At 35.9% G+C, this 20,471-nt stretch overlaps 3 protein-coding genes across 4 annotated transcripts; 1 reads left to right on the top strand and 2 right to left on the bottom strand.

Moving 5' to 3' along the window:
* Positions 1 to 2,145: 2,145 nt before the first annotated feature.
* On the bottom strand, positions 2,146 to 7,159 carry laynb (layilin b). 2 transcript variants are annotated; one of them, XM_081369909.1, is made up of 7 exons: positions 6,878 to 7,159; positions 6,014 to 6,302; positions 5,244 to 5,401; positions 5,063 to 5,110; positions 3,869 to 3,955; positions 3,534 to 3,651; positions 2,146 to 3,425 (listed from the first exon to the last, which is right to left on the bottom strand). In XM_081369909.1, exons 1-7 carry the CDS (start codon positions 6,951 to 6,953, stop codon positions 3,119 to 3,121), a joined length of 1,083 nt encoding a protein of 360 aa, XP_081226035.1. In that variant the 5' UTR covers positions 6,954 to 7,159; the 3' UTR covers positions 2,146 to 3,118. The 2 variants fall into 2 exon arrangements, with proteins under 2 accessions (XP_081226035.1, XP_081226036.1); XM_081369910.1 differs by lacking the exon at positions 3,869 to 3,955 and having other exon boundaries at positions 2,147 to 3,425; positions 6,878 to 7,141.
* Positions 7,160 to 10,796: 3,637 nt separating this feature from the next.
* LOC308693069 (uncharacterized protein) lies at positions 10,797 to 14,480 on the bottom strand. The gene is made up of 6 exons (XM_081369782.1): positions 14,432 to 14,480; positions 13,038 to 13,079; positions 12,460 to 12,573; positions 12,209 to 12,361; positions 12,019 to 12,111; positions 10,797 to 11,610 (listed from the first exon to the last, which is right to left on the bottom strand). Exons 3-6 carry the CDS (start codon positions 12,514 to 12,516, stop codon positions 11,524 to 11,526), a joined length of 390 nt encoding a protein of 129 aa, XP_081225908.1. The 5' UTR covers positions 12,517 to 12,573; positions 13,038 to 13,079; positions 14,432 to 14,480; the 3' UTR covers positions 10,797 to 11,523.
* A 2,993-nt stretch (positions 14,481 to 17,473) lies between these two features.
* Positions 17,474 to 20,358, top strand: LOC308694272 (zona pellucida-like domain-containing protein 1; the record flags this gene model as incomplete). Its single annotated transcript, XM_081371732.1, has 10 exons — positions 17,474 to 17,567; positions 17,651 to 17,877; positions 18,559 to 18,749; positions 18,842 to 18,914; positions 19,001 to 19,098; positions 19,183 to 19,266; positions 19,557 to 19,728; positions 19,826 to 19,934; positions 20,055 to 20,084; positions 20,201 to 20,358. The coding sequence occupies 10 exons, from the start codon at positions 17,474 to 17,476 to the stop codon at positions 20,356 to 20,358; spliced, it is 1,236 nt and encodes a 411-aa protein (XP_081227858.1).
* Positions 20,359 to 20,471: the final 113 nt, after the last annotated feature.

Below are 20,471 nucleotides of genomic sequence, written 5' to 3' on the forward strand. Positions count from 1 at the left end.
TTTAGGCTTTTATTCACAAATAAACATTCATCAACTCATCAGTTGTGGTAACTCAAGCATGTTTGCTTGACGTGCAAGCATGGCCGTAACCAGGGTTTGAAAATTAGTGAGGTCCGGGGTGAGGTGCAGGGCCGGATTAAGAATTCGGAGGCCCCTGGGCACAATGTGTTGTAGGCCCCCCTTAGGCAGGCCAAATGTATAGTTTGTCGAAGGATATTTGAATTTTGCATTAACAGTTTTAGTTTACTGACTTAAAAGGAACTTTGTTATACTATGCTGGAGTAAATTTCATAAATGATCGTTCTTTCCCATAGGATTTTGTAAAACTATGATGGGTGGACCTCTGTCCCTCTAGGGGGGTTCGGGGGCATGCTCCCCCGTAAGAAAATTTTGTACATTTTAAGGCTAAATGCATCAATCTGGTGCTCTTTGAGAGCTCAAAATTAAGAGCTTCAACGGGCTTCAACCCATGAACTGTGCAAAAAGAAAAAACATTGACTTGTACCTGGACATTAAAGGGGGCTCAAACTTATTTTTTAGTTATGATATAGAGTTTGTCTACATTACATTATCACTGGTGTTTTAGTATGCCAAACAATTAGTGATATATATATATATATATATATATATATATATATATATATAATATGTATATATATATACTGTATAAGAATATGACACATAGGCCTACTGATGATGAATAAAGTATAAGGCTATTAAATAGCAGTTCCAAAATAGTTTTTGTAAATACAAATAAGTTGGTATGTCAGACCACAATCATTTAGAAATATAGTGCAAAAACACAGTGAAAATAAGTGGCATTTTTGGGTTAAGGAAACAACAGTAACCATGGTAAATACACAATACTAACATGAGCTGTTAATGAACATGACCACTGATCCTGATGAATAGAATGAAAATTGAATGAACATAAACCTGCATGTAAATCATTCCAAACATGAAGTAAGTTGCGGAATTTATTGGCACTTTTTGGTAATTTCATGACTTACAAATTGACATCAACTACGATGTTGTTGCATCATGCTTGTAGTTTCTTTTGCGCTTTATTTATAATAAAGTGACATAAAGCGCTCTGCCGCATTTGCGCGTGTAATTGAAGAGGACGCGCAACGAGACTGACGGGACAGGAAAGTACGTTTTGTTTAGGTGAGAGACTTTTTATTTCGTAACAAGTTACAAATAACGTTAGAATAATGATACAGATCTGTATTATGCTATTGTTTTTGATAGTGTTGTAGCCTACATTTCTTACAGATAATCATGATCATTGCGTTTGTCTTACCGAATTTGGTATCTTCCTGTCAGCAATTACAGTTTGTCTAAGCTTCTTCTTTTTATTAATGCCACGAAAAACATTAAAAAAAAACAAAAAAATAATAATAATGAGAAAAAAGTTCAAAGCTTGTGTTTTGGAAAAGAAAATTAATATATCACTAGCCCTAACATTCAACTTTCCACTTTATTAACGTCCTAAAGTGTCACAATAAATGGGAAAAACGAGTCCAAAAGACGTATAATAGGTGGATCTGGCAACACAGAGGCTGCACCCGCGCCCTCACTCACAACCATAGACTGTAAGCTCACAACGCGCTCTCAAGCCCCGTTCACTGTTCCTTCTCTCAGCGACATGAATTGCAAACACACATATGACGTAGCTTAAACGGCTAATTAATCATTCAGAGAGCTTGAAATTTTATTTTTGAATATAAAAAAATGACCGAGGTCCGGACCTCGGTGACCTCATAGCTGGCTACGGCCATGCGTGCAAGAACCAATGAAGTTAATTATCTTAGTTTGTTCTCGGGCATCAAGCAGGTTCAGTTGAGCTTCTGTTTATGTTCGCTGATCAATGTTTAAATGTGAATAAAAGTCTAAACTAAATCTGTTCTTCAAATAAAGCAATCGAGTCTCTTCAGACGTTCTCGTAGACGTCAAAGCAGTCGTAGCCTACCTCATATTTGTCCAATTACATCATCATATAAAGCAGATTTTCCTTACAAACTTTAAATGTGTCTAGAATCAGATGAGCAAGAGTGGTATATGTACAGCACAGAACATTTTATACAACAGTTCAATAAACAGGTTAATATCAAGTAAGGGTAAAAAAGCACTACAGACAGCGAACGATTTGTATTTGAAATTTTATTTTAAACAACAAATATGTATCAACGCTGCAAGTAATTCAGCCTATCATATGGCGACATCTCCTGGACACATGATGTACTGCAGTACTAATAGAATACGTCACTGCTCCTGCAGCTCTGACGTCGGAGAATTCAGCAGAATAATAATGCATTTTCAAATATGGTCAGACCTAGTTATTTCGATTTTATAGTGTTTTAGTTAATGAAATATTTTATAATTAAGCATAACTAGAAAAACATATATATTCACTATAAATAATACTCTCCTTTTCCATGTCTGATTTTAATCAGGTTTTAATTAAGGGTTTCCATGAGTGTGGAAACAATGTAGAGTAACCCCAAACAGCTATTCTGTTTTAAGAAAAAGTCAAAATAATGTGACAGAGTTATTATTATTATTACAAGGATATAATCATTTACAATCCAAATACAGCAAAAACTCATTTATATTTTCTCACAATTTCATTCCTACCCAAACGAAAAATCCATAATATGTTACAATAATGTTTTATGCATACAAGTCCTTTAGCTAATTCCTTTAATTCTGTTTAAACAATGGAGCTTACAAAGCAACTAGCCTTCAAAAACAAGGGAACAACAGTAGATATCCTTTAGAGAGGCCATTTTCAGAGACATAGAAGGATGTTTTTGAGATGGACTGAGAGGTCAGCGTGTTTTGTGGATTTCCAAAAGGGAAGGTCCTGTTCCAGGATACCAGCTTCCACAGAGGAAGCTCTCACAAGCCGATGACACCTTTATGCTTCTTTGTAGAGTCTGTTATGGGAATTTGAGCTTCACTGTACTGTACACCCCTGCATTAGACCCCGCTGGCTTCCCAATCCTTCACACTAGGTCACAGTGTGCACATCAAAGAGCAGGCATTCAGACTGGAGATGAGATCAAACATGGTGCCACACTAGTGGGAGAGAGGTCAGTATATACTGTATAGTGTTTTAGTATCCATATATGTCATTGTCCACCCATCCGGCCTCTCCTGCCGAGGGGCTCCGGCAGGTCTCGTAGATGTCATTAGTGACAAAACCACACCGTGCGGGGCGGCTCGGAACGTTCTCGTAGTCCTCAAACTGACTGTTTGGGGATGTCACGCTAAATGTTCTGTCGATTTCAGAGCTCATGTACTCCAGGTGAGCTCCAGGCTGGTTGAATTTGTTGGTGTGTTCATAACTATTTTGACTTTTTGGAGCTACTGGACGCACCCACTGTCCTGGCACGGCATAGATTTCATTCTGTTCTTTTCTCCTTCAAATACAGTCACAAAGTATATTATATGGCAAGGTGACAGACAAAATAGTTCATGAAGATAATCAAAGTATGAATTGATGAAAATGTTTGCACTGCATTACACACCTCCTTGACATGACTCTGAAACAGAACACCCCCGACACCACCAATATCAACAGCAGCATCACAGGCAGAATGGCCAGGAGGATGTAGTAAATATTAATCGTGTCATCTGAAATAGAAACTAAGAAAGGCTATATTTATTGAATGTTAAAAATATAATTATTAATCAAATATTATAAACTAATAATAATAAAAATAAATTATAAATATTATATATATATATATATATATATATATATATATAAATATATATATATATATTGAATATAATTATTTTTCCTTAAAAAAATTGGGATCATGAATTGTCAGGGTTTTTGCTGTATTTATTGCTGTATTACCAGATGACTCTGAGAGTTCAGTTTTTATCCTGTCATTGTCCACAGTAATGGGTGGGTGCTTTGGCACCAGAGTCAGGTCATCAATACCTGAAAACAAGAATGACAGCGAATGAGGAATAAGCACTTATAATATTTGGTTTTAAAGGGACAGTTCACCCAAAAATGAAAATTCTGTCATAATTTACTCACCCTCAAGTTGTTCAAAACCTGTATGAGTTTCTTTCTGAAGAATGTTGGTATGCAGACAGTTGATCGAATTCGGCCCCAATGACTTCAATAGTATGGAAAAAAAAATACTATGGAAGTCAATGGGGCCCAACAACTGTTTTGTTACCCATATTTAGCAAAATGTCTTCTTTTGTTTTCAGCAGAAATAAGAAATGCATACAGATTTGGAACAACTTGAGGCTGAGTAAATGATGACAGAATTTTTGGGTGAACTATCCCTTTAAGATAATGACTGTCCTCTTATGTTTGTGAAAGTATAATTCCACTTCCACCTCTAGAGGTCATCATAAGCATTATTATCCATACAAAGTTGGAATGTCTTTTTAAAGGAAGAATTCAACAAAAAAAATGTATATTCTGTCCTTTTATTGTGTCCACATTTACACACCCTTATGTTGTTTTAAACCTATATAATTATCTTTCCTCCATTGAGCACCAAAGCATTTTAGCAGAATGTTAACGCTGCTCTTTTTTTTTCAATTAAAGTGAACGGGTGAGTAAATATATTTTAGCATTTTTTATATACTATTATAGCATTTATTAATATTTAGATTTTTTTTATTTCATTATTATTTTTACTTTTAAGTTTTTGTCATTTTTTATGTCATTTTTATTCATTTTTGTTTTTAAATAAATATTTTTTATTTATTTAATTTCAGTTTTAGTTTTAGTCGTTTTAGAACTTCAACTTAAACTTGTTAATCTTATTTAGTTTTAGATTCAGTTAATGACAGCAGCACTGGTAAAATTATGAGAAAATATAATTTTTTTTGAGGAACTATCCCATTAATCTAATTTTATCTGAGATTAAAGGTACTATAAAAATGCTAATATCTCACAGCAATTTAGACACTCTCACTTATTAATATACTGTATATTATTAATAAGTAAAATATAATATCACCATTGTTGTGTCAGAAAAAAAAAGTATCAAACACACCAGATAAAACTTATGGATTTGTTTACCTGTATGTGTGGTGATATTTCCTGCTGGAGTGGGGACAGGATGCTTCTCTAAACACATACAGGAGTTTACATTTGAAGTCCTTTTACATAATATGTTTACACCAAAAGATGCTTGACTGATATTTGTTCGCTATTAAACATCTTAATGTGACAGCTAATCTTAACATAAGCAAAAGCTTACCGTCTGAGTACTTGCAGATGAAATTATTCTTGGAATTGCAATTGTAGTCCGTCCACTTGAACAGGTTGCGCTTCTTCTGGACAGCAGAAGACGAGGGCCGGTAGAATAACGCCACACACTGATCAAGGCCACAAGAGGGCTCCGTCACCAGCCAGTTCCTAAACACAACACACATTCACTGAAAATTCTCACATTTTACTTTCACTTAAAGGGATAGTTTACCAAATATTTAAAATTATGTCATCATTTACTCACTATTATGATTCATAAGACTTAGAATATAGAATACAAGCAGTGTTATTTTAGTATTATTTAATATTAATATATTTATTTATTATCAATTAGCTAATATTTGTATCATTATTACTTTAATTCTAGTTTAAAATATTTCTATAGCCAAGCTTTAATTCATTTTTATTTCTGTTTTAGTCATTTTAGTACTCCAACTTATTTATTTCAGTCAGTTGCCAAGTTGCCACATTTTTCTTTAAGTTTAAGTTTTTCATCTAATATTTATATTGTATTTTATTTCAGCTTTATTTCAATTACCGAATACAATTTTGGTAGTTTGATAGTTTGGAAAGCTCGAAAGCTTCAGTCCCTATCTGTTGTAATTGCAACCAGAACAATATTCAAAAATATCTCCTTTAGTGAAGAAATAAGAATGACATGAGGATGAGAAAAAGACGACAGAATCTCTAAAACCAAACATAGAGGGGGGGGGAAAATCATCAGAACATTTCAGGATGTTGTTACTGCAAATATCTTACCTAAATGTGGCCTGACTGTAATCCAGCCAGTAATACTGTGCTGAACAATCAACATTATATTGTGGGCTCCTTCGTAGCCCAATCCAGAAGTCTCCATCCAAGTCCCTGAGCTCCTGAACAATCTTCTCCACCAGACGCTGCTCATTCTCGGTCTCGATACTGAGCAGCTCCCCATCATCCTCCCTGCATTTCTCTCTGGCTGCCTCAAAGCTCGCTCTGAGCCTGCTGTCCTGGAAGCTTGTGATCTTATAGCAGGGCTTCTCTATCCCTCTCCGGCATATCCTGTAATCTGCAAACCACATCACCAAAAACACTGATGAGAGTGCTGAACCTAAAGCACTATTATGGAAACATTGTAGGAACTGGAATAGGAAAGTTGGCGCAGGGAATTCAGTGTGCTAAGTGAGGAAAAAACCAGGAGAACTTCCACATACTGTAAGGCGGAAAATCCTCTCAAGCAAAGTCATGTGTGCGACAGCCATCAGCCATGTCCTCTCTGACTAAAAAACAGCTGTGACCCAAATTTAAAACGCTTCTTATCCGAAAACTGAACACAAACACACCACTTGAACATAAATAAAAAACTCAGTGAAGCTGTAGTTGAACGTTTTGTTGTATTATCAGAAGTTTATATTCGTTAAATGGTTCTGCAAAACGCTTCAGAAATCTTTATTTGAAAACACTGCGGGTCGTTAACCGAAACTATCGTATTATTTGACTGTCAGTGTTGCATATTGTGCACTCGAACTGGACACTAAGGTTTATTTCAACGCATGAAAGAGGCAACAAAAATATAACGGAGTCCTATCGTTTGAATATCACTGTGCATGAACCGACATTTTATATAAATAAGCACAAACTCACCACCGAACGCGCTTGATGCGCATCTGGGATGGAAACAAACTGCCAAAACAGTTCCGATCAGTTTCATGAACTCCATCTCTACATAGTTTCAAAAGGCGTGTGATTGCCTCGACACGACGGTTTCTAGATCCTGGTAAAACGTCCCGCTGTCAGACGAAACAAACAAACACGGGCAAAGTTTTCGCTCGACTCAAGAAAGCTGCTCGGGTCTCGAGTGCTTGCCAGCAGAAACTGTAGCTGTTTTTGTGCTGACACTCTTTGTGTAAATGTAAACAGTGTTCCGAAGAATTTTTCCACGATATCGTTTCTTGTTTGTTAGCTACTTTTTTTTTTAAACACATAAGCTAATAATAAATTAGTGAAATGTAAGCAGGCTACACAATTTGTTTTTAATGTATAATGACTGAATACTTTTTTTTTACTGTTTCAATGCTTTAAACTTTTAGTCACCATAACATCAAAATTGACCATTCTTATTTTTGTACATATTGCAGTAGTATAATAAATTATTTATGCACATCATTATTTTATTAATTCAGGTGCCCTCATAATCTTCAATCAAACTAACTTCCCTTCCCTCTTGCAGTGACATCTCATTTCTTCTCTGATGACGTATTTACTGGCGTGAGGGCGGGACAACCTGTCACTCACATGAGATCACAGCAATAGCAAATCACAACCATCCAATCAATTCCCCATGGACAAAATCACCGCCCAGCGCCATATTTTGTTTCTTGTTCGAGATGCTGTTTTACACCACAATAGGTAAGAAAAGTATGGAAGCTTGTTTCCGCCACAGAATAAAACACTTTAAGAGATAATTGCGACTTTTTATCTCACAATTGCGAGTTTACATCTCGCAATTCTGACTTTATTTCTCAGAATTTCGAGATATAAAGTCAGAATTGCGTGAAGTAAAGTCGCAATTGCGTGTTATAAAGTCAGAATTGCGTGAAATGAAGTCGCAATTGCGTGAAATAAAGTCGCAATTGCGTATTATAAAGTCAGAATTGCGAGATATAAAGTCAGAATTGCGTGAAATAAAGTCAGAATTGCGTGAAATAAAGTCGCAATTGCTTCTTATAAAGTCAGAATTCTGACTTTTTTCCTCGCAATTGCGACTTTATATCATGCAATTCTGACTTTATAATACGCAATTGGGAGATATAAACTCGCAATTGCGCGTGTTATAAAGTCAGAATTGCGTGATATAAAGTCGCAATCGCGAGAAAAAAAGTCAGAATTCTGACTTTATAACACGCAATTGCGACTTTATATCTCGCAATTCTGACTTTATAACACGCAATTGCGACTTTATTTCATGCAATTCTGACTTTATATCTCGCAATTCTGAGAAATAAAGTCAGAATTGCAAGATGTAAACTCGCAATTGTGAGATAAAAAGTCGCAATAATCATTTAAATTTTTTTATTTTGTGGCGGAAACAAGCTTCCATAGAAAAGACTAGCAAATTCCAAACATGCAAACAAAAATTATTGTGCTTTTATATAATGGATAGTAGGCTACCATAGTTGTATTTTTGGGGGGTTAGACGCCAAAATAAAAATATGCATAATTATTATTATTATTTTCTATTTTTTTTCTTCTAAATTGTTTTATGCTATAGTGCTTTTGTATGTTAAATATGTTGCAGGAGATAAGTGATAAGTAACCGTGTTCTTCATCTTTTAGCATAATTTCTACTTTTCCTGTGTGTATCACTAACACGCATCAATCACTGTAGTTTCTAATTCACATAAAATCAGTTCGGAGACATGTGCAGAGGGACCAGTGTTGTTTGGCTTACAAGCAAACTGACAGAGGAAGTAAGATGGGTGACTGGTTTGTGCAAGTCAAAGGAGCTCAGTCACTGCTGCTGACCCTGCCAGCTCACAGTCAGACGCACATTATCCCCAGGAATAGGAAGCCAGTCAGGAAAGAAAGCATAGTTTTTCAACAGGCTGTTTCCTCTTCATCTTAGTAGGGTTTTTTTTTTTTGGTCCTTTTTCATTTCCAGACATTTTCCCCTTGACCTGACTAAGAAAATAAATTCATTATACGGAGCTTAAGTTAGGAAATATAAACTGTAAAACCAATTCTGGTGTTCGTGACAAGAGGCCCAGTTACAACTTGGGTTAAATTCATGGAAGAGGAAAACTCCTACTGTATGTAATCATATATACAGTGAAATCTGGTATTATGAACAGATCCTGCAGATGTCATGAGGTTTTGGAGAAGTAAGGGTGAGGCCATTAGACCAGTGGCATTGCATGTGCAGTTTGTTTGTGCTGATCTCTGGCAGGTTGCCCGGACTCATTGCCCCTCCTCTGTCATGTCTCTTTTATTAGGCTCAAGTCACATCTTTTGAGAACCACTAACCACTGAATGTATGCTTGACATTTGTATTGAGAGTATTTGAAAATAGCATGATTGTGAGTGTGTTATTGCTTTAATTGTTACATTATTGAGTGTTTAAATTATTTACATTGTTATTTATATCTTGTATTGAGTAACTTATATTTTAGACTTACATTTCATGCCAGTTCATTTGTCTGTTTTTGCTCCACCACAAACAAAGCCACAGCACAATCCCTGTGCATTGTTCCTGAATGAATAATTTGTAAGTTAATGATGACTAACTCGTAAAGACGGAGGCTAAATATGGAATAGCAGAATACTCGCCATTAAAAAATATTGGAGAAATAAGAAGTGCGCTATTCCAGTGCCGTAGATAGGGTATACGGGGCCCTGGTGCTGTGGGTTGTTGCTGTGGGCCCCCTCGGTTGAAATCACAGGGGCCTTCTAGCTACGACCCTGTGCTATTCTGTGTTTTTGAATGAATTGATTGAATGATTCAATGACTCATTCATAAAGACTTAGGCTCCTTCTGAAATCGCAATCTCTCTTAAGTAGGTACTTATTTTGAATAAGTAATTCACAACCACTAAAAAAGAATGTTATATAGTATGAGTGTGTGTATTGTGAATGTAATCCAGACGTATAGCCTACATTCGCCATGTCGTCATTATCAAGTGACTTACCAGCTCCAGTTACAAATCCTCTCCCATGGCCTCATGGGATAGTAAAGTGTCCATCGTATTCATACTTCAGAATCTTGCTGTAAGTAGTAGCTAGTTCATCCGGTTACTTTTTGCTTTTCTGAGTAGGCTACTGTGAATTTTGACATACTTCTTTTGTCGCATACTGTTTTTTCGTCTAGTATTTGTAGGGAAGAATTCAATTTGAGATGCAGCCAAAGTAACCAGTGTTGTCGGCACTACATTGGTAAGCTAAGGCTACATCAGCACTCCTGGGCTATGTCCAAAAGCTCAGGCAATGAAGCAGCTTTTGCGCATGAAGGTAGCCTATCTCTCAAAACTAATTTTGCACTGCCTTCTGAGGCAGAATAATGCTTTATTGATCAACAAAAAATAGAGAGAGCTTTGATGATAACTAAGCTAATATTTAATTACTACTACACTCAAAAAAATGACTCATTGGACAAACTCAATTTAATTGATGGCAGGATTTCCATCCAATAAATATGTGTAGCCCCAACTTATAAAAAACTAATTCATGCAATGAAATGTAATTAAGTTGGTCCAACTCAATTTTGACAAACTTAAATGAGTTGGTCCAACTCAATTATGAGCAACTTAAATGAGTTGGTCCAACTCAATTTTGACTAACTTAAATGAGTTGGTCCAACTCAATTATGAGAAACTTAAATGAGTTGGTCCAACTCAATTTTGACCAACTTAAATGAGTTGGTCCAACTCAATTTTGATCAAATAATTAAAATGAAATGGATACATTTAAAAATAAGTTTTATGCTTCCTAAACTTAAATTAGAACATTTAATTAAAAAAAACAATTAGGAAATCCTTATTTTGTACCCCATAGAGACAAGAGACAAATCTTGATCGAGATGTTTTTATTTAAAACTCAATAGTGCAATAGTTATTTAATGTGAAAAGTACTTAGAAAAATGCATTTTAAAGCCTTTTTCCAAACATGTACAAATGTCTTTGTTCTTACTGAACACAAAGGAAGATATGTTAAAGAATATGGGAAACTGAACAGTTCTGGGCCACCATTGACTTCCATAGTAGGAAGAAAAAATAACAACTATGAAAGTCAATGGTGGCCCAGAACTGTTAAGTTTCCCATATTCCTTAACAAATCTTCCTTTGTGTTCAACAGAACAAATACATTTATACAGGTTTGGAACAACCCCGGGATCAGTAAATGATGACAGAATTTTCATTTTTGGGTGAACTATCCCTAAAGACAAGAACGACAGAAATACACACAAAAAGTGTGTAAGAAAAAGCATGTAAGAGTGTTAAAAAATAATAATAATGTGTGGTGTGTGTGCGTGCATATGTTAATGACTCAATATACAACAATGTATTCTCAAATAATTCTCATTGTGTTCTCAAAAAAAGTGCACATCTCATGCAAACAGCTTGATTTTAAGTTGCTGGATTTTTGCATTCAGCCTATGTCCATCCAAGTTCATTAGGATTTTCTGGATAAACTTGAAGGTGTACTTGAGGTTGTCAGGAAAATTAAGATCAAGAGCATAAATGAGACCGAACAGCATGATGAATGCCAGGATCACGCAGTCTAGGTCCCTCAAAACCTTAATGCCCTCGATCACAACTCCTATGTCTGCTGTACAATCTCCTCTTTGGATTTTGTAAATCCCCATTTTCTGCATCCTCAGTGGCCTGGACAAAACACAAAACACTTTGGTTAAGCCCAGGTGAATTTGACCCTTTATATTTTAAAAGTAATCAGCAAATTGCATTGCTACTTTTCACTTTTACTATTACATTGTTGGCTGCCATTTATTTCCATTTTATGGACATAGACATACACATCTGAAAACTTCTACAAATTCTATTGTGTTCAGATGAACAATGAAAGGCATACACAAAGTTATTACCCCTGCAAAATTATTACTATTAAAAATATTATTTTATTAAAATGAATAAAACAAAATGATTATTCCACTAATACATATTTTATTGTGATATTAAAATGAAAATTGAGCATTTAATAATAATCAATCATATATTCTTTTAAAACATAAAAGTACTAACAGAATTGTTGTTATATTCATAATAATCACTTACCACATACTCCTTGAAGAAAGAGTCTGGATCTTCAGTCAGGTAGATCATCAGGCCTTTCAGGGTGCACTCTCTCCTGATGTTTATGTTGTCACACTACAGCAGGGGGGAAATCAAGACTGAAATTAGCCAAATGCAGAAAGCTGTACAATAACTAGACAAAACAGAAGACATTGCATGCATTTATACTAACAGAGTCTCTGATCGCCAGGGCGTTTTTGATCTTTTGCCCCTTAACTCCTCCTTTGCTCTTGAAGATCTGCATCAGTTTATCTGAAAAGTGGTTCAGCTGTAGGAACATTGATTGCAGTGGCTTCGTAGTGATCTGCATGAACTCTGCGTTCACCTTCAAAATGGAAAAAAACAACAACAAAAAACAATTTCTTACTACGAAAAGAACCTAATAACAACTAAAATAAAACACTACATAACATGTTTACTTACTTCACTCTGCTGAAAGAGAGCTGGCCATTGATTCTTGAACACCTCTATCATGGGCATTGGCTGACGACAATGGGTTTGAAGTCTATTATGGAATGTGGATTGTGTTTCCGGTATCTGTGGGTGTTAAATGTACTGTAAATATTACTTTCAAATGCACATCCTACAAACATACACTGAACTGTTTCATTATGCCTGAGATGTCCATTTATGTGTTGAAAATAATCTTTCTGTTGCTAGCTCCTTGCATGAACACACATGATACTGGAATGTTGTTAATTCTTCTGGCTTTGGAGTTTCCTGTTTAGCATGTATTTTGTATGATTAAGAAGCTTACTCCATGTACTAAACGTGCATGGGCAATCTGTGTATGGACATGGATAGCGAAAACTGCCCCTAAAGCACACATGAGTCTGCCTAAAATGCTGCAGAAACAAATACCTGCTAGCTAGTTTCGATGGACACATTCTTTGCACTAAAAAAGAAACAATCCTAAAAAGAAGAATAAAAAAGTATTATAAGATACCATATTTAACAAATGACACAAGCAGCCTAAATCAGAATATTTGAATATGACTTACTATAAATAGGAGGTTGCTGTTCACCTGGTCATGTTCATAAAACTGTGAAAGAGAAGATGTTGATTAGGAGTGGGAACCAGTACTCACATGAAAATATGCTTTTTGTTTACATGGTTCTGTTTTACCCAACTTGTTAACTTAAAGGATTAGTTCACCGCAAAATGAAAATTTCCTGATAATTTACTCACCCCAATGCCATCCAAGATGTTCATGTCTTTCTTTCTTCAGTGGAAAAGAAATTAATTTTTTTGAGGAAAACATTTCAGGATATTTCTCCACACAATGGACTTCAACGGTAACCAAATAGTTGAAGTCCAAATCAATGCAATTTCTAAGGGCTCTGAAGTGCTTCAAAGGGCTCTGCATGATCCCAGCTGAGGAATAGGGTCTTATCTAGCGAAACAATCAGTCGTTCGTTTTCTAAAAAAAAAAAAAATCATGAAATGTTTTCCACAAAAAAATTAATTTCTTTTCCACTGAAAAAAGAAAGACATGAACATCTTGGATGACATTAGGGTGAGTAAATTATCAGGAAATTTTCATTTTGAGGTGAACTAATCCCTTAATATTACAATTCTCTCAAGTAATTAAATTGATTTTAAAATAATTTTAAATGTTTACTTGGTACAATTGTCTATATCGTCTACAATTGTCAAAAACAGACGACTATCGTCCATTCTGTCACATTTTTCAGGTGTTCTGATGTAACTTAGGCTAACCCGTCTGTCACTTGCTCTGATTTACCTTGGGCAGCTCAGCTACGATGTTGTAAATAGGTAGTTTACATGATCAAAGTAATCTTAATATTGAGATATAAGTTCTAACGTTACCTTATGTACGTTACCTCTAGTTTTAATTATTCAAACAGGTCTTTGAACAAAAAAGGCCTGTCGTGTATTTTTTTTTCCCCACAGCGCTTAATGTCATATGGTGATTGTGAAACACGGAACACCTCACTTCATGATTTTATGGTGAAATGTCTTATTTTTCATGTTTGTTTCATGTCATCAAATTTGATCAAGAAAAACGCAATGTGGCCAATTCAGCGTGAGTGAGTGACGCAGCTAAAAATAGACTCGGCGCCGAAACAATCGCGGCGATCGCAAGCCTCCTCATTTTATGACGGATATATCAATCCAGCTAGCAAGCCAATAAGTTAAGAACCAATTTTGCACAGTTACAGTCAAATTCGGGATCGTTAGACTGGTCTAACACAGAATTTAAACGTTGCGTGAGTAAGTTAAGCTATCGAAGGGACACTTAAAACAATTCACCTTGCATAACTTTCACTGCTGTTGCATATTTCACTCAAAATCATGATATAAGTTACACATCCTCTTACAGTGAGGTAAATTCTTTATTACAAATACTCAAACAAGATAATACTTACTTACCAATAACGAATACGACGTTGCAGTCCTTGCAGCGGCAGACGATAAAATGGCGGCCACACCCTCTGAGCATCTTCTCTGAGCTTGTCTTGCACATGCGCAAATGACGCTCTCCGAAGCCAAATTAATTTGAGTTAACCAAATTAAATGAAATCTCATAGATGACACTATTTATACATTTTACGTTAGACTTATTAAATATATATACGTATTATACCTAATCAGATATATTTAAATAAAGTGAACACAATTTAAGTGTGTCATACCTAAGAAGGCCTTGAATCATTTTTTGAGTGTATACTAATTTCACGCTAATTACATCAAAAATGAAGAAAGTTGGTCACGTTTGCACACAAACTGACCACTTGAGCAAGTTGTTTTGGTATGTTCGGCTTGTGTCACCTTGTGTAGATGGCTGTTGCTGTATATTTATTGCACATGCATATAGAATGGACATTAAAGTTTATCTCACTGAATGTAATGCATTTTCTATAACCTGGATGCAGGAAAGTTATTGCAGCAGGCAGATAGGCCTACGCATACTTAACAAGCACAGACTGGCTCTTGTAATAACTGACACCAGCACCAGATATACTGCCACTACTTTCAATGTCATCATAGACAGATATAGTTTGAGAATAGATTGAAAGACAAGACAGCTAGGAATTGTTTTGCGATCGGGCGCTAATTTATTATTTGGGTTTTACTATTCTGGGGTGCGTTTCCCGAAAGCATCGTTGGCCAACTATGGTCGCAAGTTCATCGCAATGTCCATTGAACTCTATTGGTAACGACGGAACTTGCGACCATAGTTGGCCAACGATGCTTTCGGGAAACGCACTGTCTGGTTATTTTGTGTTCGATATTATTTTGTGTTATTGTCCATTAGCAATAGTAAAATAATAATGTTTTTGATATTAAAGCAGAACGGACCTAACATAACCTATTATCTGGTATTAAGACGGCTGTCAATATCATTGCTCATTTACTAGCAAAATATTTGTGTTGTTGTTTTTAAACCTTTGAACCAGCAGGTGGTAGTGTTGTACTAGTATTGTTCTGTTTTTCTGAACCGGCTCCACTGTTCCTTGGGTCGGTTTTGATCTACTTGGGTCTGTTCTACTCTAATGCGGTCACAATTGTCATCCTTTAAAGGGAATCTTCTTTTTTATCAGTAGTAACATGTCCTATGTGATTAATATCACGATGAAAGAAGCAGAACACTAACAACAGTAGCCTAGGACACACATTTTTAAGCAATGTGTTTGTCTTATAGGGCTTTAGGCCATTAATCATGAAGGAGTCATAAATCATGATTTGACAACAGGGTTCTGTTCTTTACAAAATGGTCTTTCCTCACTGTATATGAATTCCCAGTATATATTTTTACAGAAACGAACAGGGATGTTAAATTAGAATCAGATAACCACTATTTTGTTCCCCACAAAATATGATTCAATTACAATATTACACTAGTATTGCTGGCACCTGACAAATCATTTGTTTGGTTCTCTTTCTGTTCTTCCTCTGTTTTAAAAATGGAGAATTGTGTGGCTAAAATTTGTATTCTGTAGTTACAGGATCAGAATGTGAAGTTGTGGAGATGTAAATGTATGAATTATGAATAAAAAATCAAATCAAAATAACCTCACTGTGCAGGTGGTTTGACTCCTTGAACAAGTATGATTCTCATGCTATGCATTTGACCTCCTCTCTGAATCAGATAGTAACCACTGCAGTCATATGAATTAATCTAAACTGTGAATAAAATTGAAGAACACAGGGATTTAGATTGCTATCACTGTTAAGTTGTTTTGTCCGGTGGAGAAGAACTGAAAATCATCAAGGTGTGACACATTGAAGCATAATATGTGAAATATATTCTCTGACCAAGGGGCTTTTTGGCAAAAACAAGTGTACCTGCTTCATTCAAAGTTCTTTGTCAGATATCACCATCACACAGTCAAAGCCGACCCTTTAGCCTTTAGCAGGGGTGTCTTGAGCTAGTCTAGAGATAGCTGCTCTTAAAATACAATAGATGATGCTTGCATGCGAGCCAGACGAACAAAAGCTATTTTTGGCGTCCTGTGTTTCATACCTTGTGGCAAATTATCACATTTCTCATATTAATAATGTGCTATTCCCTGCAGGAGATGATGCAACATTTCATGTTTCAAATGATTCATACATAATAGACTCTTAATTTATTTTATAAAGCTTTGAGTTTCAATACTGTAACAGAAAAATATGTTCCCAGATGGATAAATTAATACAAATGATTTTGAATGAATCATTAAAAAGTATTTTAAATAAAATCCATCTGAATGCAAGAATACAGAACTGTGTTTACTGCTGGTTCACACAGACAACAACACATTTAAAAGTTTGAAGATATGGTTGTACATGTTCATTTACAACAATATAGCAATAACATCAGTCTCACAACAATCCTGTAATAATCTGTAAACGCTGATTCAAATCTTTTAGCATTTAATTACATAAAAGCCCCTGATGGCATATTGCACATTATAGGCCAATAAAATTATAAAATTCTAAATATAAACCTATTAACATCTACATGGTCATTATCACAGTTTTATTAGGATTCATGTATATGGACTTATCTGAAAACTGTCAATTGGATATGTGTCAGATCCCGCTGTCACTGTCATTGTTCACCATGCCAGAGTATTGATGTTATAATCTGTGAAGGAACTGTACGGTAATGTAGTAGGAGGGATGAGACACTCCCTGTACCTATTGAATCACGCCTGGGGTCTAACCCTATATAAGAAGCATCATCTCATCACCTTTTTCAGATAGTGTCCATTCAACTCCCTGGGAGTTAAACAGGTATGCTGTACTGTTTCTTTACACTGATATCGACTGCTTTTTTCCCTAAATTACTATAAAAATACAATTAATTCTAAATAATTACCTTCACTGATATTGTAACTGTTACAGAGGTTAAGCTTGTGATGTTGGATGACTTGACTTTTAAATAGGTGACTTTTGGTCATGTTCTGCCTTTGCTCTACAGCAGGAATGATGCTGTGCCTCTGCTTATGTGCACTGGCTCTCGTCCTACAGCCCATTCACTCGGCCTATAACTGCTCCTCGGTGTATAACAGGGTTCCAGGTGAGTCTGTGACCTTTCAGATTTTGCGACAGTCCTCCATTCTCTGCAGTTTGCTTGACACTAAGACCTCCCTTTTTGTTCAGATAACAATGATCTGGTGGTACACTGTGGCACCAGCGTGATCTCTCTGGAGGTAAACCTGTGCACCGCTGAGTGGGCAGGCTTTGACCCCAATGGCCTGGCTCTGAACGGGGAGCGCAATAACGCCCAGTGCAAGGGCACCATTGACACCACTGTGGACCCACCTGTCATCCGCTACCTGCTGGCAGTCAACCACAGCCAGGAGAACCCATGTAGACAGTCTTTGCAGGTGCGACGAAAAAAAAGAGATTTGTTATCTTTCTCTATGTTTAAGTTTGAAAACATCGTTTTTCTCCTCCTTTTTTTAATCACAGTTGTGGGGTGGCAAATACAAACTAAAACATTAATAAAAGCTGCAAACATACAAATAATTTTTTCAAAATGGTTAAACACAAAAAAATGGAGGAAAATGTGTCAAAAAATATATATTTTTAAACCATTTTTATGATATTTTTGTGATTTAATATGTATTATAAATGCAAAAAAGTATATAAAGTATAAATAGTAAAATATTTTTAGATGTAGCATTTTATTGAAAAGGTCAAATGTGATACATTATATTCTAATTATATATATATTTTTTAAAATGAACAAAAGCTGAATACATACTTTACTAATTATAAGAAAAAATTAAATAATGTAAAAAATGTTCAGAATTTGTTTTAAAATATATTATATTTATAAAAAAGTTAAGCATAAAAAGGTATTTTAAAAATGATAAAAATTAGTAAAATAGTTTTAGATATACAGTATATATATATATATATATAGTGTATATATATATATATATATATATATATATATATATATATGTGTGTGTGTATATATATATATATATATATATATATATATATATATATATATATATAGATATAGATATATAATTGAATTTCCCCTTGTGCATTTTTAGATTGTGGATGAGAAGCCCAGCTCCTCTGGTCCATTCAGCATGTTCTCCAGCATTCAGGCCGTCATTATCACAGGATACATTGATACGCCCAGCTCGGCAGAGGGCATCATCAGTTACTCCACAGACCTCTACTATCACTTCTCTTGCCGTTATCCACTGGAATACCTCATCAACAACACTCAGATCATAGCGTGAGCATTAAGACGTTCACCCTCCACTGCATACTTCACCAACTGCAGTGACAACAAGAGGATTGACTAGATTTATATATTTTTTCATGCAGGTCATCAGTGTCAGTGGCCACTAGTGACAACAATGGAACTTTCATTGACACTCTCAGCATGGGTGTCTTCAATGTAAGTGTAGATTTGTGTTACAATTCTTTCTCTGAATGCAAAATATGCCACATTTTTAAAGATATTTTCGATTATTTTCATGTCAGAGCACAGATTATACCAGCCCTTTAGTGGTTCCGCCTACTGGATTAGATCTGCGCACTAAAGTCTATGTTGAAGTAAAGGCTGCCAATCTCACTGGAAAGTAAGAAGACTGCAGTTTCACTGAATACCATGCTTCTTGATGGTTTTATTGAGGAATGAAAAAATATTTTCTGCCTTTCTTTAGTTTTTATCTGTTGTTGGACCACTGTTTTGCAACCCCATCTCCCTATAATTACACCAACAACAACCAGTACAACTTTTTCACAGGGTGAGTTACTCCTGATTAAGAATTCATGGTAACACTTTACAATAAGGTTCCATTAATTAACATCAGTTAACTATTTTAGTTAAAGTCAGCATGAAATGGAAGTTGCTATCATCTTTTCTTCCCTATTGTGACAAATATCCTAATGAAATGGTTTCTCAAACAATAAAAAATGTAGGGCGGGACTTGATTGAATTGATTGGATCGTTGGTTGTTGTTTGCTATTGCTGTGATGTCATGTGAGTGACAGGTTGTCCCGTATACATCAATGTTTCTCTATTGTTTCATCACAGATGCGTTGTAGAGAATCGGACAACGGTGCTTTATAATGGGTTTTCCAAGTTTTCGCGATTTTCATTTGAAGCCTTCCGCTTCGTGGAGCACCGCAATCAAGAAAAGTCTTCTATATACCTGCACTGTATACTGCGACTTTGCGAGCCAATGAAGTGCCAAGAATTACTTAATGTAGGAGTCTTTTACTGTTCGAATAGAATGCATTAAATAGAGTACCACTACTGGCAATGTCAGCCATTTAACATGTCACTTTATTTTACTTATGCAGTCTTGCAACACTAATAGAACACGACGGCGAAGGGCCCAAGAACCTTACGGATCACAAGCCCAAGAATCTGCCACGGTGTCTGTGGGTCCTCTGTACACCACAGCCCTGAGTGAGTCAGTCACGTTCACACATAAATCCAGAATGAGACTGATCGGAGACTCAGCTTGTTGTCAAACACACTGAATTCCAAATGAGAGCCATGCCTAACTGTTTCTTTTTGATCCTGTAGAGAATGATGTTCCCACTGCATCGGCCTACGGTATGCCTAAACTTTATTTCAATCAAAATATTGCACTTTGATGTGTCTGAAATTCAGATGAAAGTACTTAAAAATGAATAAAAGCTAGACACAGCTTGTTTTCTCTTGTGAATCAGGAGGCAGTGAGCCATTGAACAGGGACAATATGAACGTGGCTGGAGTGGTGGTGGGGGTCATTTTTGCCACCGGCGGTGCTGTGTTGATGGTTATGGCTGGATGGTTTGTGCTGAAGAAGTTTCTCTGGGCCGGTGGTCTGCCTCGGGCTTTCCACTAAGAGATCCATCAACTCGCCATCTGTTTTGCGTTGAATGAAGCTTAATTTGATATGCCCGATAAGACGTCTGATCACATCACGGCATCTGCACAAACCAGCAAAGAACCACTTTG

Source organism: Scardinius erythrophthalmus (genome assembly GCF_964197995.2).
Source record: "Scardinius erythrophthalmus genome assembly, chromosome: 7".
Taxonomy (NCBI): Eukaryota; Metazoa; Chordata; class Actinopteri; order Cypriniformes; family Leuciscidae; genus Scardinius; species Scardinius erythrophthalmus.

What these genes read in the sequence shown, in the direction of transcription:
- laynb (XM_081369909.1), bottom strand. Translation starts at nt 6,953, where the DNA reads ATGGAGTTCATGAAACTGATCGGAACTGTTTTGGCAGTTTGTTTCCAT. An exon ending in TACAGTCAGGCCACATTTAG is followed by an intron (nt 5,402 to 6,013) that starts GTAAGATATTTG and finishes TGTTGTGTTTAG; the next exon opens with GAACTGGCTGGTGACGGAGC. An exon ending in TGAACTCTCAGAGTCATCTG is followed by an intron (nt 3,652 to 3,868) that starts GTAATACAGCAA and finishes AGCCTTTCTTAG; the next exon opens with TTTCTATTTCAGATGACACG.
- LOC308693069 (XM_081369782.1), bottom strand. Translation starts at nt 12,516, where the DNA reads ATGCCCATGATAGAGGTGTTCAAGAATCAATGGCCAGCTCTCTTTCAG. An exon ending in CTCTCTTTCAGCAGAGTGAA is followed by an intron (nt 12,362 to 12,459) that starts GTAAGTAAACAT and finishes TCCATTTTGAAG; the next exon opens with GTGAACGCAGAGTTCATGCA. An exon ending in CTTTCTTCAAGGAGTATGTG is followed by an intron (nt 11,611 to 12,018) that starts GTAAGTGATTAT and finishes TGTTTTGTCCAG; the next exon opens with GCCACTGAGGATGCAGAAAA.